The 27536-nt window shown below is 58.4% G+C and overlaps 3 protein-coding genes across 3 annotated transcripts; 1 reads left to right on the top strand and 2 right to left on the bottom strand.

The window, feature by feature from the left end:
- Window positions 1–184: 184 nt before the first annotated feature.
- On the bottom strand, window positions 185–11705 carry ENTPD8 (ectonucleoside triphosphate diphosphohydrolase 8). Its single transcript, XM_027727111.2, has 10 exons — window positions 11624–11705; window positions 6465–6596; window positions 5859–5976; window positions 4719–4869; window positions 4079–4238; window positions 3342–3572; window positions 2329–2589; window positions 1821–1931; window positions 1542–1676; window positions 185–666 (listed from the first exon to the last, which is right to left on the bottom strand). Exons 1-10 carry the CDS (start codon window positions 11624–11626, stop codon window positions 475–477), a joined length of 1494 nt encoding a protein of 497 aa, XP_027582912.2. The 5' UTR covers window positions 11627–11705; the 3' UTR covers window positions 185–474.
- On the top strand, window positions 10742–18526 carry LOC113991070 (ectonucleoside triphosphate diphosphohydrolase 8-like). The gene is made up of 10 exons (XM_027727109.2): window positions 10742–10832; window positions 11622–11754; window positions 12374–12491; window positions 13481–13631; window positions 14112–14271; window positions 14778–15008; window positions 15761–16021; window positions 16348–16458; window positions 16739–16876; window positions 17227–18526. Exons 2-10 carry the CDS (start codon window positions 11629–11631, stop codon window positions 17434–17436), a joined length of 1506 nt encoding a protein of 501 aa, XP_027582910.1. The 5' UTR covers window positions 10742–10832; window positions 11622–11628; the 3' UTR covers window positions 17437–18526.
- A 1524-nt stretch (window positions 18527–20050) lies between these two features.
- Window positions 20051–27516, bottom strand: LOC113991068 (ectonucleoside triphosphate diphosphohydrolase 8-like). Its single transcript, XM_027727104.2, has 9 exons — window positions 27394–27516; window positions 26373–26490; window positions 25753–25903; window positions 24582–24741; window positions 23547–23780; window positions 22091–22363; window positions 21373–21483; window positions 20449–20586; window positions 20051–20233 (listed from the first exon to the last, which is right to left on the bottom strand). Exons 1-9 carry the CDS (start codon window positions 27514–27516, stop codon window positions 20051–20053), a joined length of 1491 nt encoding a protein of 496 aa, XP_027582905.2.
- Window positions 27517–27536: the final 20 nt, after the last annotated feature.

Consider the following 27536-nt stretch of genomic DNA (forward strand, 5'->3'; position numbering starts at 1 on the left):
TCACATACTACAAAAATATTGCACATCTTGCACAGGGCAGGATACAGATGATGTCATCCCTCTCCTCAGAGTTAGATGCCCACCATGGCTCTCCATCTCTTGCCTCCCAGGGCTGTTGAGAGAGCAGCCCAGCAGGACTGGCAGTGCCAAGGAAACTGTGCTAGGCTGGGCAATGACATTCATATTTGAAAAACAAAACAGATTTTATTTCTAGTTTGAATTTATCTGGCTTCATCCAGCCACCAAGTCTCAGTCAGCTTTTGGCAGTCAGATTAAAGGAGTCTTTTCCTCTTGGAGGTTCAGAGAGATCAAGACAACTTTGTAATCTTAGACATTCACAGAGATGACCCAGTCAGATCTCCGGAGCAATGGAGATGGGTCTAATGCCCTCATTCTTCTCCCCCTTCCACCTCTTCTGCACCACTTCCTTGCCTGGGTTAGTGGGCAGGATGCCTGGAGTCAGGAGGCTGGGAGCTACTTGGTTTTCCAGAAACACAGGAGGAAAGCAGCCACCAGGCCTGTCACAAGGGCCAGCACGATGAAGGAGACAGCCCCTGCCCACAGCCCGGGCTGGTGGCCCTTGACAAGTTCCAGAGGCTCCGCGGGGATCATGTTGGTGAAGTTCAGCATGAAGCCCAGTGTCCAGCCGATGTCTGTGTGTGCTGCCTGCAGGGACAGAGCAGAGGGGACCACCCTAAAGTACCTGTCCCAGGCACCAGTAGCTTTGGTGCAGGGGACTGGCAGGCATCTCTCCCAGGGGCTGCCCCAGCTGCCATTGCACGGGTGGCCCTGCCCATGGTGAACCTGATCCTGCCAGCAGCTTTCCTGTCCCCCCTTCCCCAGTGATAAGGGACAGTTGAACATGGATGATGGCTCTGATTCAGCTGTGCCTCTGTGACCTGCACAGGATTTTGGATCTGAGCTATCCTCCTTCCCCATAATCCTCCTGATCTGGCCATAGTATTGTTAAGGTTGGAAAAGACCTTTAAGGTCATCGAGTCCAACCATCGACCCAGCACCACCACCACGTTCACCACTAAGCCATGACCCCAAGAGCTACATCACAAATTTTTTTAACACTTCCAGGGATGGTGACTCCACCACTGCCCTGGGCAGCTGTGCTAATGCCTGACCACACTTTCTGTGAAAAAAAATTCCCAATATCTAACATAAGCCTCCCCTGGCACAACCTGAGGCTGTTTTCTCTCATCCTGGAAATATCGTGGCCTGGCCATACTCTGGTTCAAATGGGTCATCGGCCACCATCACCTCTGTGATGAGAGCATCAGAGACCAAAGTGGGCAAATCCTACTCTACACTTCCCTGACCCCCTTAAAATGGGGGTTAAGTTCACACCAGAGAAAGTGAGAAAGGAATGGGGTCAGAGATTTGGAAGCAGTAAGAAAGAATGAAGCTCTGCTGGGATCGCTGGGGAGGGGCCATGAAACGGACACATTTCTGGCACAGGAGACTCCAGAGATGCTGCTCTTGGACATGCCCAGGGCAAGGCTGAGGCTGCAGCTGCCCACAGGTGTGTTTACCTGCTGGCTGAAGTGGATGTTGCTCCAGGTGTGCTCATTGAACTTGAAGCCATCGAGCAGCAGCGTCAGGATGTAAATGGCTGCGGAGCAGTACGTGTGCAGGTACTTCTTGTCCTGCGGGAAGGTCCGCTCCAGCTGTGGGGCACAGGGCAACAGGGAACGAAACACATGCTCAGAAACACTCCCTAGCCCTGGGAACAGCGGGACATGTGTTCCCTGGGGACAGATTTGGGACAGGACAAGCACAGGGCTCCTGGCTGCCCTGCACAGGGCTCTCACCTCTGACCAGTTCCTCTTGCAGAAGGCCAGGATTGTGGTGTTGACATCATTCAGAGACTGCTGGCTGGTCAGGTTCAGGAAGTGGAAGGTGTAGTAGAACCCAGCAAAGGCCTGGGGGATAAGGGAAGCTGGTAAAAACCACATCTCCTTCATCACCTGAGAAAAGACCCAGGGGCCCCTCTTGCCTATGGACAGAGTTCCATGTAATTCCCAGGTTTCTGCATCCAGCACCCACTTGATGGTTGACCAGAAAGTCTTGGAGCTGGCTGACAAGCCGTGGAGCTGGTGCTTGCATTCTGAGCTAGCTGAGTTTTCTTCCCTTGGACAAGGCCTTCCCATTTCCCTCAGGAGGCAAAAGCCATCTCCTGGTATAGGAGCAGAGGTTTGCAGATGGGACCAGCTCTGGGGTCACCTCTGTCCCCACCCATTCCCACAACCGGTGGCAGAGGAGGCTCCCACCCTCTCTCTTCCCCCTTCCCCTGCAAACACAGGGACGGAGGCTCCTTACAAAGAACTGTCCCCGCACGGGGGGCTGGTACACCCCGTTGAACCCGCACGGCCTCTGGGCCCCGCAGCTGAAGTTGAAGAGTTTCTGCACGGCCATGATGCACCTGGCTGGGTCCCCTGTGCCCGTCACCGTCAGCACCTGGGCAGGGCTGGCTGTGCTGGGGGCACGCACACACGGGCTGTCGTAGAGCTCTGCCACGGTGACATTCTCCTGGTACCCCATGGGGTAGCAGGGGTGTGAGATCTGGGCAGTCACGCTGTCCTGGAGAGAGAGGGAGCCATCAGTGGGGCTTGGCGTGGGATGCCAGGGAGACCCCACCCGCAGCCCAGCCCAAAAAGCAGCACCTAGACCCCAGGAGGATCTGAGGAGAAGCAGGATCCCTCCTGTGCACGACTAACCTGCCCACGGCTCTCCCTGTCCCCCCACCACTGAGCCGTGCCGGGGGGACGATGGCACTGCCACCCCCAGCAGTGGCACCTGCTCCCCAGGGCAGTGCTGGTGCTCTGCCCGCACGGAGAGCTTGGTGCTCTGGGCACTCGCTCCGTCCCCACTGCACCCTGCAGGCCCTGGCCCAGCGAGGACCAAGGATGGATCCTGACTCTGTGCTTCCCGAGCATCCCTGCATCCCAGGGCACTGAGCGCTCGGGCCCAGGGCAGGCAGGAGGACACTGCACAGTGCTGGAGCAGCGTGGGAACTGTGTTGGGAATCCTCTCTCGGGCACAAACTGAGCAAGGGGGAGAGAATATGGACAGGGAAAACCTACGGATACAGCTGGGCTTGGGAAATGACAAAAAATGCTATTACACATCAAGATCTGGGGAGAAGGGAGCCCTGGCAGGGAACCACCCCATCTTCCACCCAAAGGAGGGAATTCTTTGGTTCCATAGATAAAATCTCAAGCTCTCCCAGTTCCCTAACACTTTATCCACAGGCATGCCCAACGTTCCTGGGAGACACCTTTCGTGGCAGTGGGGGATGGCTGAGCACATCCTGAGGCCCCAGGCTGTGGTACCTGGTGCAGAGCTGCCAGCAGCATCTTCAGGGCCTGTGTCTTCCCGTAGCACAGGTAGCTGTGGCTGTAGAGAGAGTAGTTGGTGCCGTACAGGCGGAAGAAGACCGAGGTGTTCCTGTCCTCCACGGGCACTCCGGGCTGGAAGGTTATTTGTGTCGAGGCACCTCCAAGGTCCAGAGCTCCCAGAACCTCGGTGTCCTCTGGATGCTCCCATTTCTCTGCAAAGGAAAACTGGCCCAAGAGACAGCACGTGTTAGTCTGAACGGGAGGGACTCCCAGTCCCTGGGAAAACCCTCATGGCTTTTGGGCTCAGAAGCCCCAGAGGGACCTTCCATGTCCTGTCTCCCTGTTTTACCCCCCCTGCCCACATCCTCCTCAGCCCACAGAAACTTCCAGGGAGCTCTGAGGTCTGGCCCCTTGTTTCTGGGAACCAGAGACTTCGAGGAGGGAAAAAGGAACACTTTCATCTGGAACCTGGTACCGCTGCACCCCTGTGGTACCAAAATCCACCCCTGTGTCAGCGGAGAGCACAGGGCTGGGCTGAGCTGGACACAAACATTCTGTTCATCACGTCACTGGGGTTGGATCTGCAGCCCATGACCACAGGTGAGATTTATGGGGGGACCAGTGCCCTAAAACTACATCCTTCTCTCCTCTGGAACAAAGAACCCTGGCTGTCGCTGGGACAGGGGTATTTTCAGCGCTCAGCCCTCCCCTCCCTCTCCCCCAGCTCACACCTTGACGAGTGTCTCCAGCAGGTAGTTGACGGTGATCCAGCCGAAGGAGCCCTCCTCTGTGCCCGTCAGGATCCGAGCTCCACGGAAGTCCACAGGATACTCCCCAATCACCTTGGCCACCTCGGCAAAGACCTGCTCGGCCTTGGTGCCGTTCTGCTCCCTGACAGGGAAGGGATGAACACGGCTGGGGCAGGAGGCCTCAGCTGGGAGCTGTGGGAGCTGGGCTAGCAGCGAGAGGCTGCCGTGCCCTGCCAGGGAGCGGGGCTGCCCAGAGGCAGGCACATCCCCCAGCACTGCCCTGTCTGTGCTGGCTCCTGTGAGCCCCAAATCCCTCACCCGGGCCATCGGGAATCTCCCTACCAACGCTGCCTGCGGGCTCTGCCGCAGCACTGGGAAGGTCAGTGCCCGTCTGGCAGAGGGGCTTCATCCCCCTCTGGGGCTGCAGTGGGCCGGGGGTATCCCCTGGGCACGGCCAGCGGCTGTCCTGGACACCCCGTGGCACCGCAGACAGGGCTGCTCTGCCCACCCGCACGGCCTGCCCGGGCTGCACCCCCTGCCCCCAGCCCGGCCCTGCCCCGGCTGCGATGCAGATGCAGGAGCGCGGGGAGAAGGGGCGGGGGCGGCCCCGGCCCGGCGGTACCTCAGCAGCCGCATGCCGGCCGTGGCCCCCAGGTAGGTGGGGGTCTCCCGCTGCTGCTCCGCCGGCACGATCTTCAAGGCCTGGTCCAGGCAGGGCCTCAGGCTGGCACCAGCCCCCGCGGGGTCGTCTGCGTAGCTGGAGATGCCGGGTCCTGCCAGAGGGCACCAGTGATGGAGAGAGCCCAGCGCACCCCGGAGGGACAGCACAGCAGGGGATATGTCCACCCAGAAAGCTCCCAGGGGTTTTTGGCTGCATAGCCGGGCTAGTCCCACCCTTGCCAGGGGTGTCCCTGAAGTGGGTGCTCCGAGCTGGCCTGCCAGGAGGCAGGACCTGTGTTACAGCCCCACATCCCACGGGAGCCACTGCGAGCGAGCTGCAGCTCTGGATGCTGAGCACACGCTTAACCCCGGGTAGGCTGAACTGCTCGGACATGGCCAGCCAGTCCTGCGACAAACAGAGCCGTTCCGTTCCCCATGTCCCTGAGGAAGGGGCGGGCTCTCCTGCCTCCTGCTGCAATGGCATGCTGGACTGATACGAACACAGAGATGCCCTCTGTGTGCCTGAATTCCTATTTTCAGAGGCTGGCACTGGATCTGAGCATTCGGCATGGTCCTGCCGTGGGCAATGACAGGCTCCGGGGTGCAAATATCACTATTTACCTTCCCGGGAGCTTTGCTCGCAACTACTGCCATTAGCCCATGCACCCCTCTGTTACACTTTGCCCTCGGCCAGACCTTTGCAGTTAACCAGTAACTGCCACCACCACTGAGAGGGACAGGAGGTTGGGGTGAGCCCTGAACCCTCTCATCCCCTGTCCAGACACCTCTGCCCTGGCCTGGTGGCCTTTGCCAGCCCCAGCCCAGCTTCATCTACCATTTATCTGACCCCCACATCCCCCCTCTATCCTGGTCCTTTCCTCCGGAGACATTTGTCCTTGTGCCAAAGCCTGACAGCACCTTTGCAATAGGAATAAACACCCTTGTGGGTGTTTAAAAATGCCCAGTAAATAAATATACCATTTACCACACCTGATGTGAACCAGTTTTGGCATGTGGAACAGCCACCCTGGAGCTGGGCAGCCACAACGTCCCCCAGGTGAGCTGGGCAGGGAGAGGGACAGGCACATCCCAGCACGCTCACCTTCCACGGTGCAAACATCCACCTGGGACACGATGCCGGTGCCGTTCTCCTTGTCCGCGGGCCACCGGTAGGTGTAGAGGGACGTGTGTGTGGAGCCGGCGTCAAACACCAGCCCGTACTGGGGGGACAGAGGGGACACGGGTGTCAAGGGGTGCAGACCAGCATCACAATCAGCATCACCCGCGTAGAGAGAGTGAAGCTCCAGGAGAGCCAGCAGAGCTGCTGGTGAGCAGGGGGACCTCGAGTGGCCAAGCCAAGACTGTCACCAGGACAGAGAAATTCTGGTGATATTGCAGTCATCAGCTGTGCTGGGGACTGTCACCAGGACAGAGAAATTCTGGTGATATTGCAGTCATCAGCTGTGCTGGGGACAAGGATCCACCCCAAGCCCTTGGAGCAGGCAGTGCTTTGTGATGAAAAGGCTTTATGTGCTGTAGGGCCGCTCACAGTGATCAAACTCAGCCAGACCCTCCCAGCCTGTGTGGGGCTTTGCCCCACCCTAGTGACAAATAGCACAGTCTGCCTGAAACCTGGGCAAAGTCTGATACCCAATGGGAGCCAGCACCCAAGAGAGAGCGGGTGGCTGGGCTCCTCCCAAGGACCCACCTTGGTGCTGGGGGGAAGAAACACATCCTTCACGTTCACGACGCTCAGAATGAGGGCGATGATGCTGCAGACACAGGTGGCTGCCAGGAGACCTGCAACAGCCTTGGCTTTGGTGTCCATTCCTCCTCCAACCTGCAAGGACAGCCCCAGCCCCCAGCTCACACCTCAGCATTTGCAAAGACAGTTTTGAAATGCAAATCCCATGGACGGATATGGGACCTGTCAAGATGGGCCTTTCCACTTCCCCAACAATGAAGCCATTCTGTGGTGCACAGCTGCTCTTATCATAGAATCATAAAATACATGTGTCAGAAGGAACCTTTAAAACCCATCTAGTCCAAACCCCCTGCCATGGACACCTTCCACTAGCCCAGGTTGCTCCAAGCCCCGTCCAACCTGGCCTTGGACACTTCCAGGGATGGAGCAGCCACAGCTTCTTTGGGCAACCTGTGCCAGGGCCTCCCCACCCTTATTGCAAATAAATCTTTTAGATAAAAACCATCACCCCTTGTCCTATCACTAGAGGCTTCTCTAAAAGGTTTATCCCTGTCTTTCTTATAAATACCCTTTAAGCACTGAAAAGCCACAATAAGCTCTCCCTGGAGCCTTCTCTTCTCCAGGCTGAACACCCCCAGCTCTCTCAGCCTGTCTCCACAGCAGAGGTGCTCCAGCCCTCAGAGCATCTCCGTGGTCTCCTCTGGACCTGCTCCAACAGGGCTCTTGGCAGTCTCAGGGCTGGAACTCCCTGTGCTTCTGAGCACTCCTTCCTCAGAGGATTTTCAGCACGTTTTTTTCAGCCCTTCCTTCTCACTTGTAGCCCCTCAGATCCCTCTGTGCCTGGACCCAGCCCTCTGTCCTGCTCAAACTGCTGGCTGAGTGGCAGGTCAGCATCTTCCTTCCCAGCAGGAGCAGTGTGGGAAGCATGGCTGTGTCTGGCTGGAGTCCCAGTCTGGAAGGAGGACCATGCCCTTCCAGGTTCCCAGTGTGGCCAGAGCTGCACATCTCCAACACCCACACACTTGGGCCATCAGGTCACATCCACTGTCCAACAGGCCCAGCCTGTCCCTGAGAGGGTCCTCTCTGCTCTAGGCAGGAGAACAGTACCTCCAGCGATGTGTCTCCTGCCTGGTCCAGCTTTTCTCCACTCCTGCTGATGCTACAGCAGGTAAGACACACAGGGACAGCGCTGTGGTGATCCCCAAGCCTCTGCTGGGGGAGCCCCAAGGGCAGGCAGGAGGGCAGAGGCAGGCAGCTCCTGCCAATATGGGCACACAGCCCACAGCCAGGCTGGCACGGCCGCAGCAACGGCCCCTGGGAACAGGAGCAGGGCCTGCACCTCCCACTGGTCTGGCCAGAGCTCAGCTCCAGCAGAACCAGCCCCAAGACACCCATAAGAAGTTGCAGCAGAGAAGCAAAGCCAAAGTGGTTCTCCGTGACAGGCTCAGCACAGGGACAATGACACGTCCACATGCTCAGCACCCCACAGCTGGTCCGGATGGGCTTTTCTAAATGCACAGCTCTCCTTCCTGCCCTGCCCTGCCCCATGCCATGAGCTGCACAGGCAGGATGCCTGCAGGGAGCCAGGCTTTCCTCTCTTCACACTCTGGCTGAACGGTGGATGTCCTGAGAGCCCTGGGCACAATCACACCAGTGCTTTGGGTGGAACCTGGAGCTCTCAGTTGGCTACACAATTCTCCTGTGAGCGTATAAAACCTCTGATAAATATCCCTGTCTTTTCCCCAGGTCAGCAGAAAGGTAAGCTCAAAGGAGATGCTGATTCCTGTTTTGGAGTCAGTATCTCCAGTGATGAACAAGAGTGACCAATCTCCTGTGTGGCATGAGATGTACAACGATGAACAGCAGCCTCATGGGACATGGGACTACTGAAATCCCTTTTTGGACCTTATCCTACAGCCAGGAGCCCTTCCCTCAACAATAGCAATGGCCAGAAGAGATTATATGGAAGCAGCTGATGAACCCCTATCATAGAAACAGGGAAACATTACGGTTGGAAAAGAACTCTTTGAGTCATCGAAGTTGTTATTGATTCGAAGTCATAGAGTCCAATCATTAACTCAGCCCCACCATGATCACCACTAAACCATCTGTCACATCTCCAGTCCTATCAGCCCTGCTAGAGTGTGCCCAGATATAACTGTGCTGTTGGGATGTGATTCATCTGCTCCAGGTAACAAACAAAGCAATAGCAAAAGTCCCCAGCCCAGCCCATATCCTGGAAAATTCTGTCCCAGGCACTGTACGATGGAATTGGTGATAAACTGCATCATCTTGCACACGGGAGTGGTGGGAAATGGACTACCCCTGCTCTGGTAGGGACTAATTCCCATTTTGACTGGGCAGCAGGCAACATCCAAAAGCAGCACAGAGCCAGCTCTCCCAGGGACGAGAGCAGGGCATAGAGAAGGAGCCCAGCGAGAGGCGTATGAGAAGCTGATTGATCTGCCCAGCCTTTCCGTGGCACCCCGGGGCTGGCCAGCTCTGACACCTGCTCCCACCCCTGCAGGCTCAGTGAGCAGCAGGGATGGGAAGGTGGTGGCGACGCCTCCAGAGCTGCAGACGAGACACGATGCTGTGCAGTGCCTGTCTACTTCCACGTGGGGAAAGCTCCCAGCTGTGCCCAGCACCTGGGCCAGGGCTGCACTTGTTTATGTACGACAGAGGGCTTGACAAACACCCGTGGGACATCCCTCGTCTGCAGCGCCCCTCGTGCACAGGGAACAGGGCCTCAGCATTTGGGAGGGAAGGCTCAGAGTCGCTGCTGGATCTAAACCTCCTGTTGCTCAGGAAAACGAGGAGCTGACTTCTCCACCGGGCACGTTTCAGATTTGAAAGGCAAGAGGGCTCTGAAGGTTCTAAGAGGGTGGATGTGGATGCCGGGAGCATCTTTGCCAGGCAGAGCGGTCCCCTGCCTCCCGCCTCCCACCAGCGCTGGGGCTCGGCAGTGCCCTTCGTGCCCTGCCCGTGTCCTCTCCGTGCCCCTCTGCCCTCCGCACCTGGGCACCACGAGTGGCCTCCCCAGCCCTCTCCTCCTGTCCCTCCAGCCCACGGAGCATGTTTCCCCTCGTACCGGCCCCGCTGCTGCCCAGGGCCCACTCCCAGCCCAGCTCCATCGCGGGGCACCAGCCCTCGGTCCCCGCTCCCCCCGGCGCCTGCCCCCGCTCACCCCTCCGGCTCCGGCCGCCGCTCCGGCCCCGCCGCGCTCGTCCCGGAGTCCGCGCGCACCTGGAGCCGGGAGCCCGCTCCTGGGACAAAGGCTGCCCCGCCGGCGTGGCCCTCCCCTTGGCCTCGGACCAGCAACCTGCCCAGGAGAGCGCTTGTCCGGGAGGCAGCGGGGCTGGGGCTGGAGAGCCGGGGTGGAAATCGCATCCGGGGTTAACCACTTCGCTGCCGGAGGAACGGGACAGCCCGGAGCGCTCAGCCCGGGCGGGGCTGTGCTGCCCGAGGGGGATCAGATCCCCAGGGAGCCCCTGGCCCCGGAGAGTCTGTCCCCTGGCCCCGTGACGGGGCAGAGTCTGAGCTCCGGGAGCCCCACAGACATCCCTGCCCAGCCCTGCTGCACACACTGCGAGGGGCAGAGCCTGTCCTGTCACCCTGCTGTCACCTGGCTCTGCTGGACTTCCACTGCCCCGCTGCAGGCAGAGCCAGGCTGACAGTGGAGCCCGGGACAAAAATAGTAGGGACCTGTCAAGTGAAGAGCTGTCCCCAGAGCCATCCACGTGGCATCCATCCCCACAGGCAGGGGCCAAACCGTCTCCACGGCCAGGGGGCCACCCCCACGGCCAGGGTCCTGTCTGTCCCCATGGCTTTGGTGCAGTGCAGGCAGAGGGCAGGCAGGGTACAGGCATAGGTGCAGGCAGAGGTACAGGAGCATGGTGTAAGCACGGAGCAGGCAAGGAACAGGAAGAGGTCCAGGCAGGGTGCATGCAGAGGTACAGGCAGGGTGTAGGCAGAAGTCTAGGTAGGGTGCAGGCAGAGATCCAGGCAGGGTGCAGGCAGAGGTCCAGGCAGGGTGTAGGGAAAGGTCCAGGCAGGGCGTAGGCAGAGGTCCAGGCAGGATGCAGGCAGAAGTACAGGCAGGGTGCAGGCAGGCCGGGTGCCCGGTGCAGGCAGAAGTACAGGCAGGGTGCAGGCAGGCCGGGTGCCCGGTTCAGGCAGCCGCAGCCCCGAACTCGCCGCTCTCTCCGCCCGCGGCAGCGCCCAGAGCCCGCCCCGGCCGGGGCCGGACCCGGACATCCGAGAGCGGCTCAGCTCCACTTTCGCTTCCCCGCAGGGCCCGGGAGCCGGCGGGCAACGGGCTGTGACCCCATCGTCCCCCACGCCCGCGGACCGAGGGGGCTCCCGGAACAGGTACAGGGGCGGCCGAGACCACGGCAGGAGAGAACTTCGCCCCTGCCCCTGCCCGGCGGGTCGGGGCCAGACGAGTTCACGGTCTCCCCACCCGTCCGCCTCGTGTCCCAGGGGGTCACTCAGGTCACTCAGGGGGTGGGGGATCCCGAGCTGCTGGCAGAACGGGACCCCAGGAAGGGTTCGAGGTTCGGGGCAGGGGCAAGCGGGTTTGGACTGCCCTGGCAAAGTCCCTCCCTCTCCGCACACCCTCCCAAAGACCATCCCTCCCGCAGACTCTCCCAAAGACCAAAGACCACAGACCATCCATTCCCACAGACCCTTCCAAAGATCCTCCCTCCCGCAGACCCTCCCAGAGACGAACCCGGCCCACAGACCCTCCTCCCAAAGACCATTCCACCCTGCAAACCCTCCGCCTAAAGACCCTCCCTCCCCGCAGACCCTCCCAAAGACCATCCCTCCCCACAGATCCTACTCCTAAAGACCCTCCCTCCCCGCAGACCCTCCTCCCAAAGCCATCCCTGCCCGCTGTCCCTCCCTGTAGACCCTCCTCCTAAAGACTCCGCCTCCTCGCAAACCGTCCCCCCAAAGGCCATCCCCCCAAATGATCCCTCCCAGATCCAGCTCTCCCCAACGACCCCCCGAAATCCATCGCTTCCCACAGACCCTCCCAAAGACCATCCCTCCCCAATGAGCCTCCTAAAGATCATCCCTCCCCAGAGACCCTCCCAAAGGCCGTCCCTCCCCCCAGATCCTCCCGAAGACCCTCCCAAAGACCCTCCTTCCCCACAGACCATCGATGCCGACGCGCCTGCTCAGGGCGGTGGGCTGGAGCTCGGCGGCCCTGCTGGGAGTGCTGGGGGTGGCCGTCTTCCTCCTCGTCCTGACCCCGGCAAAGGATGCTGCCCTTCCTATGAGGAACAAAGTAGGTGCCCAATGGGACCTGGGGAAGGCTGGGAGTGACTACAAGCCCCTTTCCACCTCTCATTCTTCCATCAGCTGTGCCTTCCTCTCCACTTGCAAGTGTAACTAGCTGTAACTAGCCCAGCTTTTCAGAGCTTAACCTCATCAAGGTGGGCACTGGGCTGATCAATCACCCCCGAACTGTGGTGCTGCCTCCTTGCTAAGGATGGGAAAGAGAAGCACAGCCCTCTCCCCGTGACTGCACTCTTTTCCCTGCTTTCAGACGTTCAGTTCACCTGTTGGGTTTACACCTCTCTCCCCTGCTACTTTCTGCTGCCAGTCTGCTAAAAAATGTCAGGTTTTGTGAGATTTGCCAAAGGCCTGGGAGCAGCCTGAGCCTTTTGGGACATGCCCGGATGCCTCCCTGCCCTGCAAATCCCCCAGCTGACCTGCGTGTCCTTCCTTCCTGAGCCGTAACTCGCTGGAATGGCGAAACCGGGGCTGTTAGAGGTGGAGCAGGGCTGCTGTAGGGAGGTTGGACGTGCAGACCTCCGCTGCTCACATTCAGCTCTCAGAAACCCCCATGACACTTGGTGCAGCCCCGGCAGAGATGTGACCCCGTGTCCCCTCTGTCCCCCCAGTACGGGCTGGTGTTTGACGCCGGCTCCACACACACGTCCCTCTACACCTACCGGTGGCCCGCGGACAAGGAGAACGGCACCGGCATCGTGTCCCAGGTGGATGTTTGCACCGTGGAAGGTGAGCGTGCTGGGATGTGCCTGTCCCTCTCCCTGCCCAGCTCACCTGGGGGACGTTGTGGCTGCCCAGCTCCAGGGTGGCTGTTCCACATGCCAAAACTGGTTCACATCAGGTGTGGTAAATGGTATATTTATTTACTGGGCATTTTTAAACACCCACAAGGGTGTTTATTCCTATTGCAAAGGTGCTGTCAGGCTTTGGCACAAGGACAAATGTCTCCAGAGGAAAGGACCAGGGTAGAGGGGGGATGTGGGGGTCAGATAAATGGTAGATGAAGCTGGGCTGGGGCTGGCAAAGGCCACCAGGCCAGGGCAGAGGTGTCTGGACAGGGGATGAGAGGGTTCAGGGCTCACCCCAACCTCCTGTCCCTCTCAGTGGTGGTGGCAGTTACTGGTTAACTGCAAAGGTCTGGCCGAGGGCAAAGTGTAACAGAGGGGTGCATGGGCTAATGGCAGTAGTTGCGAGCAAAGCTCCCGGGAAGGTAAATAGTGATATTTGCACCCCGGAGCCTGTCATTGCCCACGGCAGGACCATGCCGAATGCTCAGATCCAGTGCCAGCCTCTGAAAATAGGAATTCAGGCACACAGAGGGCATCTCTGTGTTCGTATCAGTCCAGCATGCCATTGCAGCAGGAGGCAGGAGAGCCCGCCCCTTCCTCAGGGACATGGGGAACGGAACGGCTCTGTTTGTCGCAGGACTGGCTGGCCATGTCCGAGCAGTTCAGCCTACCCGGGGTTAAGCGTGTGCTCAGCATCCAGAGCTGCAGCTCGCTCGCAGTGGCTCCCGTGGGATGTGGGGCTGTAACACAGGTCCTGCCTCCTGGCAGGCCAGCTCGGAGCACCCACTTCAGGGACACCCCTGGCAAGGGTGGGACTAGCCCGGCTATGCAGCCAAAAACCCCTGGGAGCTTTCTGGGTGGACATATCCCCTGCTGTGCTGTCCCTCCGGGGTGCGCTGGGCTCTCTCCATCACTGGTGCCCTCTGGCAGGACCCGGCATCTCCAGCTACGCAGACGACCCCGCGGGGGCTGGTGCCAGCCTGAGGCCCTGCCTGGACCAGGCCTTGAAGATCGTGCCGGCGGAGCAGCAGCGGGAGACCCCCACCTACCTGGGGGCCACGGCCGGCATGCGGCTGCTGAGGTACCGCCGGGCCGGGGCCGCCCCCGCCCCTTCCCCCCGCGCTCCTGCATCTGCATCGCAGCCGGGGCAGGGCCGGGCTGGGGGCAGGGGGTGCAGCCCGGGCAGGCCGTGCGGGTGGGCAGAGCAGCCCTGTCTGCGGTGCCACGGGGTGTCCAGGACAGCCGCTGGCCGTGCCCAGGGGATACCCCCGGCCCACTGCAGCCCCAGAGGGGGATGAAGCCCCTCTGCCAGACGGGCACTGACCTTCCCAGTGCTGCGGCAGAGCCCGCAGGCAGCGTTGGTAGGGAGATTCCCGATGGCCCGGGTGAGGGATTTGGGGCTCACAGGAGCCAGCACAGACAGGGCAGTGCTGGGGGATGTGCCTGCCTCTGGGCAGCCCCGCTCCCTGGCAGGGCACGGCAGCCTCTCGCTGCTAGCCCAGCTCCCACAGCTCCCAGCTGAGGCCTCCTGCCCCAGCCGTGTTCATCCCTTCCCTGTCAGGGAGCAGAACGGCACCAAGGCCGAGCAGGTCTTTGCCGAGGTGGCCAAGGTGATTGGGGAGTATCCTGTGGACTTCCGTGGAGCTCGGATCCTGACGGGCACAGAGGAGGGCTCCTTCGGCTGGATCACCGTCAACTACCTGCTGGAGACACTCGTCAAGGTGTGAGCTGGGGGAGAGGGAGGGGAGGGCTGAGCGCTGAAAATACCCCTGTCCCAGCGACAGCCAGGGTTCTTTGTTCCAGAGGAGAGAAGGATGTAGTTTTAGGGCACTGGTCCCCCCATAAATCTCACCTGTGGTCATGGGCTGCAGATCCAACCCCAGTGACGTGATGAACAGAATGTTTGTGTCCAGCTCAGCCCAGCCCTGTGCTCTCCGCTGACACAGGGGTGGATTTTGGTACCACAGGGGTGCAGCGGTACCAGGTTCCAGATGAAAGTGTTCCTTTTTCCCTCCTCGAAGTCTCTGGTTCCCAGAAACAAGGGGCCAGACCTCAGAGCTCCCTGGAAGTTTCTGTGGGCTGAGGAGGATGTGGGCAGGGGGGGTAAAACAGGGAGACAGGACATGGAAGGTCCCTCTGGGGCTTCTGAGCCCAAAAGCCATGAGGGTTTTCCCAGGGACTGGGAGTCCCTCCCGTTCAGACTAACACGTGCTGTCTCTTGGGCCAGTTTTCCTTTGCAGAGAAATGGGAGCATCCAGAGGACACCGAGGTTCTGGGAGCTCTGGACCTTGGAGGTGCCTCGACACAAATAACCTTCCAGCCCGGAGTGCCCGTGGAGGACAGGAACACCTCGGTCTTCTTCCGCCTGTACGGCACCAACTACTCTCTCTACAGCCACAGCTACCTGTGCTACGGGAAGACACAGGCCCTGAAGATGCTGCTGGCAGCTCTGCACCAGGTACCACAGCCTGGGGCCTCAGGATGTGCTCAGCCATCCCCCACTGCCACGAAAGGTGTCTCCCAGGAACGTTGGGCATGCCTGTGGATAAAGTGTTAGGGAACTGGGAGAGCTTGAGATTTTATCTATGGAACCAAAGAATTCCCTCCTTTGGGTGGAAGATGGGGTGGTTCCCTGCCAGGGCTCCCTTCTCCCCAGATCTTGATGTGTAATAGCATTTTTTGTCATTTCCCAAGCCCAGCTGTATCCGTAGGTTTTCCCTGTCCATATTCTCTCCCCCTTGCTCAGTTTGTGCCCGAGAGAGGATTCCCAACACAGTTCCCACGCTGCTCCAGCACTGTGCAGTGTCCTCCTGCCTGCCCTGGGCCCGAGCGCTCAGTGCCCTGGGATGCAGGGATGCTCGGGAAGCACAGAGTCAGGATCCATCCTTGGTCCTCGCTGGGCCAGGGCCTGCAGGGTGCAGTGGGGACGGAGCGAGTGCCCAGAGCACCAAGCTCTCCGTGCGGGCAGAGCACCAGCACTGCCCTGGGGAGCAGGTGCCACTGCTGGGGGTGGCAGTGCCATCGTCCCCCCGGCACGGCTCAGTGGTGGGGGGACAGGGAGAGCCGTGGGCAGGTTAGTCGTGCACAGGAGGGATCCTGCTTCTCCTCAGATCCTCCTGGGGTCTAGGTGCTGCTTTTTGGGCTGGGCTGCGGGTGGGGTCTCCCTGGCATCCCACGCCAAGCCCCACTGATGGCTCCCTCTCTCTCCAGGACAGCGTGACTGCCCAGATCTCACACCCCTGCTACCCCATGGGGTACCAGGAGAATGTCACCGTGGCAGAGCTCTACGACAGCCCGTGTGTGCGTGCCCCCAGCACAGCCAGCCCTGCCCAGGTGCTGACGGTGACGGGCACAGGGGACCCAGCCAGGTGCATCACGGCCGTGCAGAAACTCTTCAACTTCAGCTGCGGGGCCCAGAGGCCGTGCGGGTTCAACGGGGTGTACCAGCCCCCCGTGCGGGGACAGTTCTTTGTAAGGAGCCTCTGTCCCTGTGTTTGGAGGGGGAGTTGGGTTTTGGGCCACAACCCCAGGAAAACCTCTGTAGGAAAGTCTGGATGATGCCAGTCCTGGGAGCTGGGATGTCCCTGACACATGGAGACACGCAGGGTGCTCACCCATGTGCCAGGGAGCTCCAGAGCTCTGTGGTCCCAGCTGTAATCCTTGTTGTTGTGGGGAACATTCCCAGCTCCCTCCGAGCCACTCAGCTGCCTTATAGGGACCCTCCTGGAGGGGGCCGAGGAGTGTCAGTGGCTCAGGTGCTTCACCAGCCTGTCACCTTTGGTCTCAAACACCTACAGGCCTTTTCCGGGTTTTATCGCGCCTTTCTCTTGCTGAACCTGACAAGAGGGCAGTCCCTGGCCTCGGTCAATGCCACCATCAGGCAGTTCTGCGCCAGGACCTGGGACAAGGTGAGATCATGCCCAGGAAGTGCCACCCCCTGCCCACATTTCTTCTGGGTGCTGGGCAGCCTGAAAGCTCATCCACAGTCCATCCTCTGCTGGGGACAGCTGTGAGGAGCACAAAGGTCTCTGAACCTGGAGAGAGATGGGAGAGCAGCCTGTAGCCTCCCACGTCCTCCTTGCTCTCCCAGTCTTTGCTCCCAGCTGCACTGAGGGGCTGTTCCCCAGCGTGGGCACACCGAGCACTGCTCCCTGCTGGCAGCCCACCCCTGTTCTCCCACCTCTGCAGGTGCAGAAATTGTTCCCCACAACAAGCAGGACCCACCTCCGTGACGCCTGCGCAGTCAACTCCTACATCCTCACCCTTCTCTTGCAAGGCTACAAATTCAACCAGAAAACATGGCTTAACATCCACTTCATCCGACAGGTAGGAGAGTGCCTGGCAGCCCCCAGCTTCCACACTTTGGGCCATGAAATGGCTCATGCCTACCCTGCTGCTGCCCCTGCCCTGACTGGGGACAAGGGATGCCAGGTCAGCACAGCCCCACTGCCCATACCCAGAGCTACATCAGGCACCTGCTGGTACATCTGGCCTGGCCCCTTATGCTCTCCCCCAGTTTATCTCACTAATGGGGCCTCTGCAGCCCAAAGGTGGGCACAGATACGGTGGCTGTGGAGCAGGACCTGGGGGTACAGCAGCAGAGGTCTTCTCTACATCTCCAGCTTGCCTGGTACTTTACAGCCTTTCACATTCCTCTTCCTCCTCTGTCTGCACAGGTTGCTGATGTAGACGTGGGCTGGACTCTGGGCTACATGCTCAATCTCACCAACATGATTCCCTCGGAGCCTCCTCCAGGAGTCATAGTGCTCCAGAGAAAGAGCTGGATAGCAGTCACAGTTTTACTGGCCATCATGCTCATCCTCACCTTCTGCCTGCTCACAGTCATGTGCCTCCAGAGGAATTCTTCTGGCTATGAGCGTCTCTAGCGCTGGCTCCGGAGGCTGCTGAGGCCACCAAGTTCCACTGCCACACCTGTGCAAGGAGCTGCTGACCAGGGAATCACTCCTGTGTGCCCTGGGGCCATGGATATGTTGTGGGGGGCCCCGAGCCCTGTCCTGGAAAGCTGGAACTGGCACATGCTGTAAGACATCCTCCCCGTAGCTGTGTGCTCTCTGGTTTTCCTTTCCCCGCCTGCTGGTTGGAGATGCTCCGGGAGGGAGGGTATGGCCATGCAGAGCAGGGGCTCAGCACTGTGGCATGGGGACCACAGTGATGTGGGGTGGCTCGAGATTGGGGGTCAGGGAGGAGAGAAGGAGGGTCTGGCAGCAGTGGGGCCATCACAGGGCTGGTTACAGCCCGCAGGAGATACCCCGTGTGGGGCAGACGTGTCCTGCCCCATCCCAGGGCGAGGGTCTGCCTGTGGCCAGTGCCAGCCCGAGGGGCCGTGGCTCTGGGGGGGACACCGGCCTGGACTCTGCCAGGACTGGGAAGCCGTGTGAGGTGGGGGATGGCACAACCTTCTGCTCTCCTGTGCCAGGTTCCTCACCGGTCCAGCTGCACCCTGTGCCCTGTGCCTGGCACACAGCCACACTCATCCTCCCTTTCCAGCACAGGGTGATTTGGGAAGGCTGCTGGGACATGTCAGGGGCAGCTACCAGGGTCCCCCTTACATTTCTGGGGAGTCCCACTGACAGCCAGTGATGAGTGAGGTGACACACCCTCCTCTCAGAAGAAAAAGGCCTGTCCTTGTGCCCTGCTGGTCCTCTCTGAGGTCCAGCAGACACCTCAGTGTCTCCAGGGTTGTCTCCCACAGACTAGAGCAGTGTTGCCTCTCCCCTGAGTTTCCAGCATCATCACCTGCCTTTACCTGGAAGACAGAAGCAATAAAATCATAACAGTTTGGGAGCAAAGGAACAGACATTTTCCCATGTGCTGCCTTTTATGATCTTTATGTGGGTCACAAGAGCTGTGAGGTGTCCGACACTCCACAGGGACACCAAAGGTCAGCGCCTTGCTGTGGGAATGCAAACAACAACATGAGTCATCCACGGGGCAGATAAAAACAAGCAGAACCAAAGGCAGGGGCACAGAATGCTGGTTTAAAGGTAAATCAGCAGGAGAAATGAACCCAACTCAAAAGAGATTATAAGTCAGAATAACAAGTTAATAAAAATAATACAATAAATACAATTATACAGACGAACAATTGGTTTAACCCACAAAACCCAGATGTATAACCCAGCACCCTGGGGCATGAACAGAATGATGTTCATTGGGTCCCCCTGAGTCCAAAGTAAAAGGAGAGGGAAAAACCTGTTGGTGAGAGTGGTGGTCGCAGTCTGGTCGAGAGGGGTGATCTCAGTCTGGTTCAAAGTGGTGCTCGCAGTCCGGTCAAGGTTCTGGTCCTCCTTTGGATCCAACAAATGGTACCAGAAGTCCCAAGACCCCAAGATTATATACCCTCAGGTTCAGGCAGGAATGCCTAGTACCTCCCCCAGGGTGGGGAGTTCCACAATGGGTGAGATATTTTTGGAATCCTTGGTGGCCCAGTAGCAGACATGACCCCTCAGGCTGGGTGTGGAGGTGCTAATGACTCCCTGGAGGGGAGTTAACATCACCCATAACTACAGGCTGAGGGGTCAGGTGTGCTCTGGGCAGCTGCTGCAGATGGTCTATTGTTAACAGTTCCTGGGAAATGGCATGGAGGGTGTAGAATACACAGTTTGTGTAACACCCACACAGTGATGAACTGGTCCCAGCTGTTCTAACTAGGACACAGCCGTGGGCAGGGCCCAGCTGAGCCATGTGCAGGTCAGGACCCACAGCCTGCTGGAGTCTCAGCCTGACACTCACAGAGCCCAGGCCTTCTGCTGGTGGGACAGTGTTGCCTCCACTAAGGCACTCAGGAACATCAATCCCTTTATCCCACACAAAGGAAGATGATGAGATGAGATGGTGAGATATGATGACATGACATGACATGACATGACATGACATGACATGACATCATGACATGACATGACATGACATGACATGACGACGAGATGAGATGGACCCTCTGGAGGGGCACAGACCACGCTTCTGACTTTGGATGCTCAGTTTTCCTTTTCTCTCCAAGACCATCTCCACATAAGCCCAAGTGACAGACCCTGAGCAGATGGGGTCCTTCAGAGCCCTGCATGCCTGCACACCTGGAGACAAGTGCCATGCCTGGCACTCCTGGCAGGGACCGAGGTCATACCCAGAATGGCTCGGAGCACCCCAACACCAGGTGCCTGCAGCCGAGCACCAACAGTCTGACACTGGGGAGCTCTTCCAGAGCCAGGTTGGCTCTCATGGGCCCACATTCCAGGGGGATGGAGCTGTATCTGCAACAGGCAGCAATGTGAGAAGGCATGGCTGAGGCTTCTGTAGGCTGATCCCATCAGGTGTCCACGGGAGCAGAACTCCTCTGGAAAGCTCACATAGTGCCTGTCTGCATGTTGGGGGCCAGTCCCATGAGAGGCCAGACCCCAGTTCTTTGGTGCCAGTCCTGTAGGCAGGAGCACAGGGGCCCCAGCACAATTTATACCTCCTGGGCTCCGAAGCACAGTCGGGCTTCTACATCCACAGGAGCAGCAGCAGGGCAGTGAGCCCCAAGACAAGGGTGAGGATGATGAAGGTGATGGCTGCAGCCCACAGAGAAGGCATGTGCCCCTTCACCCTGGTTGGAGCCTCCGCCGGGATCATGTTGGTGAGGTTCAGCATGTACCCCAGTGTCCAGCCAACGTCAGCACTCCCTGCCTGCCCAGGGAGAGAGGGAACAGTGTTAGCCCTGCAGGAAAGCCACTGATATCACAGGGCCACTATTTCTGCTCAGCCCAAGCAGGGTGCAGTAGCTGCCCCCACACCACTGCCACACCAGGACAGAGACAGGCAGGGTTCTCTGGACCATGGCTCCCCCTGAATCACAACACAGGGGCTGGATCTCCCCCTCACAGGCTGAGAGTGCTGCCCACCTTCATCTGGAAGAAGATGTTTTTCCAGCTGGTCTCATTGAACTTGTAGGCATCGAGGAGGAGTGTGAGGATGTAGTTGGCATTGGCACAGTATTTAGGCAGTCGCTTGGGATCCTCTTTAGGGTAGCTGGAAGATAGCTGGGATGGGGAACATTTGGGGATGAAGGGAAGTTGTCCACAGGCAATTTCTGTGCAGGGACAATGCCCTGACAAGTGCTGCATGAGCGGCGGTGGCTCCACAGTCACCAGCATCCAGAAAAAGACTTCTGGACCAGGCAGTGATTTTGGACCTCTCTACACAGGGCAACTCCTTTGGGGAGGATTTACGTTCCACATGGAAACAGAGAGACATATTGGAGCTCCTCCTGCCTCAGATTCTCCCATCTCTCTGCCCCATGGTGGTGCCACACCTCTGGGTCCTATCCATCCCCATTTTTTGCCCAGAGATGTTGTGGCTGCCCCATCCCTGGAAGTGTTCAAGGCCTGGTTGGATGGGGCTTGGAGCAACCTGGGCTAGTGGAAGGTGTCCCTGCTCATGTCAGAGGGATGGAACAAGATGAGATTGAAGGTCCTTCCAACCAAACCAGTCTGGGATTATACGATTCTATGGTTTGACTTGTCTCCAGAGTGGTGCCAGCAGCCGTCTCTGCCCTCACCATCCTCCCGTGCCACAGATCCACCTCCATCCCCATTCCCACCTCCAGTCCCAGCTCCTGTGCTGCCCTTGCCTGCCCTGGTGCATGAACATCCTTGAGTGGATGCAGGACAGTCCCGGTTCCACACAGCGCAGGGATGGCTCAGCTGTGTAGGGCACAGCTCAGAACTGGGGAGCCTTTCCCTGGATGGGTCCCTGCTCCTCTCCCCCCACCCCAGAACCCCTTTGCTTGTGAAATTCCCCCACAGCCTCCGTCATGGGGAGCTTACATCTTCCCAGCTCCTTGTGCAGAGCTGCTCGATGGCCTCCCTGGCTGTGGCCAGCGGCTGCCCCTCCGTCAGGTTGAGGAACTTGAAGTTGTAGTAAAAGGCAGAGAAGGCCTGAAAGGAAGAGGCAGAAATGCTGGTGAGCTACAGTGGGGAACCCCCAGCATCTGCACCTGTCTCCCCTGGATCAGGAGGTCGGGTTGGTCCTTCAGAGGGTTTGCCCCACCCAGGGTAGTCCCAGGGCAGTGCTGTCCCTGTCCCAGCAGAGGATGGGCTGGGAGGTCAGTGCCTGCTGGTGACAGCAAAGCGACAGCCAGCAAGGCAGAGCCTTGCCTGAAGGCTGCTGGCTAAACTCCTGGGTTTTTACCAAAAACTTGGGTTTTGACAAACACCTATTTTATTAACACATCCTTGGAAGTGTTTGAGGCCAAGTTGGATGGGGTCCTGAGCAACCTGATACAACGGGTTGGGGCGTGGAATGAGACGATCCCTTCCAACCCAAACCGTTTTGAGGCTCTGTGATTATTAACACGGTCCCTTTTGGAGATTTGGCTGAAAAACCAGGCAGTGGCAATCTTTGGCATGTCCAGGGACAGTGTTAACTTGAGAGCTCCTTGCCCCAGTTCACTGCAGGGAGGCGACAGTGCCCTGGGGCAGGCGGGGACACCACAGCGCTCAGGGACATGCCCTGCCCTGGGGCGGGAGGGCGGATCTGCCTTACAATGAACTGCCCTCGGAGCGGGGGCTGGTAGACGCCGTCGAAGGTGCAGTCCCGGCTCTGGCCGCACGCCGAGAAGTTGAACAGCTCCCTGACGGCTGCCAGGCACCCGCTGGCATTGCCCCTGCCCTCCAGGGTCACCGTGCTGTCACCGGCAGGCAGGCGGGCGTCGCTCCGGTCGGTGCAGGGGCTGGCGCGGAAGGCAGACAGACGGACCGTTTCATTGTAGCCCTTTGGGTAGCAGGGGTGACAGACCCGTGTGCTGGGGGCCGATGCCTGGGGACAGCAAAACACAGGCTGCAGCCTCCTCCAGACCCTCCTGGCAGGCAGGCCGGGGCCAGGACTCACCCAGAATCCCCCCAGGGCCACGGGCACCGGCATCTCCCACCTCCTCAGCAGGAAAGATCCTCCTGCTGTCCAATCCTGGTCTTGTTTGGCTGTCTTTGTCCCAGCCTGGGCCCAGCACTAATTCTTACTCTGCTTTGTCTCATCCCCTCTTCCACTGAGGGAGACCTGTTTCAGAGTCCCAGAGTGTGTCTCCCCTGGCCAGCACGATCATTTTCGGGGCATGCAAAGCCCTCTACACCCAGCTCTAGCTCTGGCTCTAGCTCCAGTCCCAGCCAGAGGCAGCACCTGGGACCTTCCTGGCTGTACAGCAGGAGCAAACCCCTCTGGATCACCAAGGCTGCTCTCCTGGCAAAGTGCAGCTCCATGAAGACATGTTTCACCTCTGACCTTCGAAAAAATGATCCAATAAAGGTCTTTAGTTCACTTTTCTCATGTTCTTGCAGTCACAGAGTAGTAGCTGAGTTTCAGGGGGACCTATAGGGTCCCTGTGCCAATCCCCTCCTTAAAGCATGACCAACTAGAGCAGGTCACTCAGAGCCTTGTCCCACCAAGTTCTGAGTAGAGTATTTGAGTATCTCCAAGGATGGCAACTCCACACACTTCTGGGTTCTATTCTGATATATGAACATTCTTATTGGGGTAAACTTTTCTCTTCCATCTGGTTTGAAACTCAGATGTTCCAACTTGTGCCTGTTGCCTCTTGTCCTGGAACTTTGCACCCCTGAGAAGAGCCTGGTCCCACATTTTTGTGCACCCTGTGTACAGCCAGAAGATCTCTCCCGAAGTGCCCTTTTGACTTCCCTCATCCCTGCAAGTGTTCAAGGCCAGGTTGGATGGGACTTGGAATAACCTGGGCTAGTGGAAAGTGTCCCTGCCAATGGCAGGGGGGTTGGAACAAAATGGTCTTTAAGATCCATTCCAGGGATGTGATTCTATGATTCCCGTGCTCCTCTCCACATTTGCCCTGCCATGCTCCAAGGAGCATGTACTTGCTCTCAGTCCTTGCTGATACCTCTCTGAAAGAGCCTTGCCAGGTCTTATTTTATGCATTAACAAGTCTGTGGTTGGCATCATGAGACCAGAGGCCAATTACCCCTCAGTTCCTTCTCACCACAATTAATTCCTTTGCCAGCCGCTTCAGCATCTCGTTCTGCCCGTAGCAGAGGTAGCTGTGGGTGTAGATGTTGTAGTTGTACCCATACAGGGTGAACTTGGAAGCTTCATTCTGGTTTAGCACTGAACCTTCGGGCACAAAGCTGATTTGAGTGGATGCTCCTCCAAGATCCAGTGCCCCAAAAATGTTGGCCACCTCTGGACGGAGCCACGTGTGTGCTTTGGGAGAGAACTGCCAAGGAGAGACAGGAAAGGAAGAGGAGTAGTACATGGCTGGGCTTACTTGCTCTCAGCAGAATTCTCATCCCATTGAACTCAACAGGATTCTGTTGCTAAATTCAATGGGCATTTGGTTATTCCTGTATGTGAGGCCCCACCAGCTCCCTGCCCAGCCAGCCTGGTCCTTTACCAGAGAGATGGAACTGTCTGATGGTCAGGATGTGCCCACATTCTGTGGGCTCACCTGGCTCTGAGTCACCAGTCCCCAGACCAAAGTGCTGGTGGGCACCTGGGGCCCTGCCCTTCCCAAGGACCAGGCTGCAGAGGGCTGGTGCAAGGGGAAGGATGTTCTGTCTCCGACAGCTCGCACAGGAGCCCAACGGTGTCAGCACCGCACTGTGCTGTGGCAGGGCTGGGATAGAGGGTGGCAGGACAGAGTTTTGGTCCAAGCTGCCTTCGGACTGGCACATTGAACCAAAGCTGGTGTCTTTCAGTGCCACAGGGAGATGGAGCTTCCCAGGGCAGTGAGACAAAGCCCAGCAGGAGCAAATGGTCCCCACTGGGCTGTGCAGCCAACCTCGCTGTCCCCGAGAGACCCTCTGTCCACACGGTGTGGGATTGCCCTGAGCTCTTAACAGACACCTCCATTCCTGAGTTCTCCCCCATTCACTGTGGGCAACCAGAGGATAAGTCCCTCCTTCCCCTGGGATATCCCCCAAAGCCTCTAACCCTGACATCTCCTGCGCTAAGCAAGCTTCAGGAAAATCAGAAAAGCTTTATTAGCAGAGGAGTGGGTGTTCGAGCCTTCTCCCACCTCAGTGAAGGAGTCCAGCAGGTAGTTGATGGTGATCCAGCCATAAGCCCCCTCTTCCTCTCCCGTAAGGATTCGGGCCCCTTTGAAATCCACAGGGTACTCTTGCATGGTTTTAGTGACTTCGGCCAGGACTTGATCTGCTACTGAACTGTTCTGTTCCCTAGGAAAGACTTAAAGGTCAAGACACGTACCCAGCTAAAACCAATACTACAGAGGAAATCTCAAAGTTCCACATACTCCCAGCCCTTGCAACAAGCAGTCTTTATGAAAGGAAATTTCCTGCTGCGTGAAGCTGCTCGTAGGGTGTAAATCCCAACTGTCTAGGCTTGGCATCACACATCTAGCAGCAAGAGCAACCTCATCTCTCCAGTGCAACTTGATCCCAGTGACACAGAGGTTTCCCAGGACACCCTTCCCTGCCTAAGTATCATCACAGTGCTGGGGGACAGAGGGAGTTGTGCTGCAAGACCAAGATTTGAATGTCACCCACTGACTGCACCCAAGGCAGGGCTGGTTGCTGAGCTCCAGGGGGTGTTTTGGGAAGGTTCCAGCCTGGTTTCAGACCTCTGAGTGGGGAAGATATCTCAGGGCTCGCTCTCTGAAGCGAGTAACCCTCAGGCTATGGCCCAGCTCCTTCCCAGGGACAGGGTATGACTGCCAAGGCACAGGAATAACGTGGGATATCTGCAGCCATAAAATCAAGAGCCATGAAATGAAGGTTGATATTTGAAGAGAGCTAATACAGGCTGGTGAAAGGTAACAGCAGGTCCTGCATCACCTCATTGCCTCTGACCCCTGCTCCCCCACCAGCACCCATCCACCTGGGCAGGTGGCACATCCCCTGGTGGTATCTCAGCTCCCTTGTGCTCAAGGAATCATGAAGAGCAAACAGAGCTCTGAGAAGCGTTTCTTGCTTGGAACTGGGCATGCAGCACCATCCCAGGATGTGGGCCCCTCTGAGCAGTCTCTCTGTCCCAGAGGCAATGGCTCAGGACAGCTCAGTCACACCCCTGTCCCCACAGGGCTGCCTTCTCCCCTTATCCCCATTCACCCATCCCTTGCTCATGGTAGAGTGGGATCTGGGATCCTGGCCTCACACAGGACACTGTGTCCTGGCAGTGGTTGTTTGCAGCTCTGTCACTGCTGTCACCCTCGTGCCCCACAGCAGTACCTCAGTAGCCTCATGCCAGCTGTTGCTCCGAGATAAGCTGGGACATCCCTCTGTTTCGCAGCAGGAACAACCTTCAGGGCTTTATCCAGGCATTCCCTTAGGGAATCACCGGCTCTAGGGGGATCGTAGGCATAGCTTGATATGCCGGGCCCTGGAAGAGAGTCAGGCTGGGACAGGCTGGTCGGAACAGCTCGGGAAGGGGATGAGGGAGGGCTCAAGGCAGTGAGGTCTGTCACCTCTTAGCAACAGAGGTGCTTTTCCAGGGTCCCCTGGAGACCTGATTGACCCACATTTATTTCCTCTCCTATGTATTCCCAACATCTCCCATGCTTTCAGTGTCCCCAGCTCTATGGGTGACACCTTTCTCAGCCAGGACAGCAAGTGGGGGCATTCCAAGGTAGAGGAATGAAAATTCATTCACCACCCAGGTATTTCAGTCCCACCCAATGTGCGGGTACCAGGCCCAGGGGTCAGGGACACCCTGCCTGCAGCCAGGGCTCCACACCGTGCCTGCAGTGCCAGCCCGATGGACAGAGCTGCCTTAGAGGGAGGGCCAGGTCATCCCACCCACCACTCGAACACACAGGGCAGCACAGAGCCCAGGGCAGGGGGATACTGACCCTGGACATCACAGGACAAGGTCTGGCTGACCACACCAGTGTCGTTCTCCTTGTCTGAATCCCACTCGTAGACAAACAGAGAGGTGTGGGACGAGCCCGCGTCAAACACCATCCCATACTGCAGGGGAAAATCAAGACATCATGGTAGTGGAGGAGCAGCAGCAGCCTGCCCCTGACCCCACCATGGCCCTGCCAGGGTGGTGGGGTCAGAATATGCCCCAAAACCCACCTCTCTGAGGCACAGCTGTGGCAGAGCAGAGCGGTGACCTCAGCCCAGGCATTTCTCACGGCAGCTGAGGGACTTTGTCATTCCCTCTCCTGAGGTCTGTGCAGCAATGCCAGCTCACACAAACATTTCCTTCATTGTTTCCTCATGCTTTTGCATTTTCCTTCATGGTCACATACCTTTTGTGTCTACACTGGCCCCACCTTGGGGCCAGCAATTCACCAACTCCAGTGCTCTCTGCAACCCCACAGCTGCACCCCGCCTGGGCAGGGACTGGCAGGACCATACCAGCTCAGTCCAGGAGCCCCTGCCTGTCCCCCATAAAGCCCTCCACCTCACCCTAAAACCCTGCCATCCCTCTTCCAGCAGCTGGGGTGGGATGCCAAGCTGCAGGGGATGACAGAGGAGAGGCACAATCCTTGTGCCATAGTGTGAGCAGGTCGGGACAGGCTGGTGGGAGCTGGCAGGAACAAAGGGCCTATGGATCTCTATCACCCTGCCCTGGGAGAGCAGAGGGAGCAGGTCAGGGCTCTGCCCTACCTATCTGCCCGAAGGTAATCTCCAAACACAGCCTCTGGTGGCTCGTTCCAGAGGAGGCTTCTCCCTTTGACTTTGAGGTGGCCAGGCTGTGTTTCTTCTGCCTGCACTCTGAGGTGGGAACAAAACATCCACCCTGCTACTGTAAGGCAGTTCCTAGCGGCCCCCCTTCCCCTGGAGATGAGCTGTTGTCTCTGAGCACCTGCCCAAGGTGACAGGTCTCTCCAGTGGTGCTCAGGGACCTTCTTTTGGGCTCACCTTGACCGTGGGTGGCAGTGTCACATCTTCAACCTTCACCAGGCTGAGAACAAGGGCGATGATGGAGAGTGCCACCAGTGTCCCAATGATGGCACTGGTGAAGGGCTTCTTGTTAGCCATCATTCAGGTGAAGGCTCCTGTGA

Source organism: Pipra filicauda, unplaced genomic scaffold (assembly GCF_003945595.2).
Source record: "Pipra filicauda isolate LSUMZ 115617 unplaced genomic scaffold, ASM394559v2 scaffold333_size800053_pilon, whole genome shotgun sequence".
NCBI lineage: Eukaryota > Metazoa > Chordata > Aves > Passeriformes > Pipridae > Pipra > Pipra filicauda.

Coding starts and splice junctions, on each gene's coding strand:
- ENTPD8 (XM_027727111.2), bottom strand. Junction 2,590..3,341: donor TGCTGGCAGCTCTGCACCAG/GTACCACAGCCT, acceptor CTCTCTCTCCAG/GACAGCGTGACTGCCCAGAT. Junction 1,677..1,820: donor GCAAGAGGAACTGGTCAGAG/GTGAGAGCCCTG, acceptor TGTGCCCCACAG/CTGGAGCGGACCTTCCCGCA.
- LOC113991070 (XM_027727109.2), top strand. CDS start 11,629: ATGCCGACGCGCCTGCTCAGGGCGGTGGGCTGGAGCTCGGCGGCCCTG. Junction 16,459..16,738: donor GCGCCAGGACCTGGGACAAG/GTGAGATCATGC, acceptor CCACCTCTGCAG/GTGCAGAAATTGTTCCCCAC. Junction 16,877..17,226: donor ACATCCACTTCATCCGACAG/GTAGGAGAGTGC, acceptor CTGTCTGCACAG/GTTGCTGATGTAGACGTGGG.
- LOC113991068 (XM_027727104.2), bottom strand. CDS start 27,516: ATGATGGCTAACAAGAAGCCCTTCACCAGTGCCATCATTGGGACACTG. Junction 26,491..27,393: donor CACTGCCACCCACGGTCAAG/GTGAGCCCAAAA, acceptor TTTCCCCTGCAG/TATGGGATGGTGTTTGACGC. Junction 23,781..24,581: donor TGCTGGACTCCTTCACTGAG/GTGGGAGAAGGC, acceptor TCTCCTTGGCAG/TTCTCTCCCAAAGCACACAC.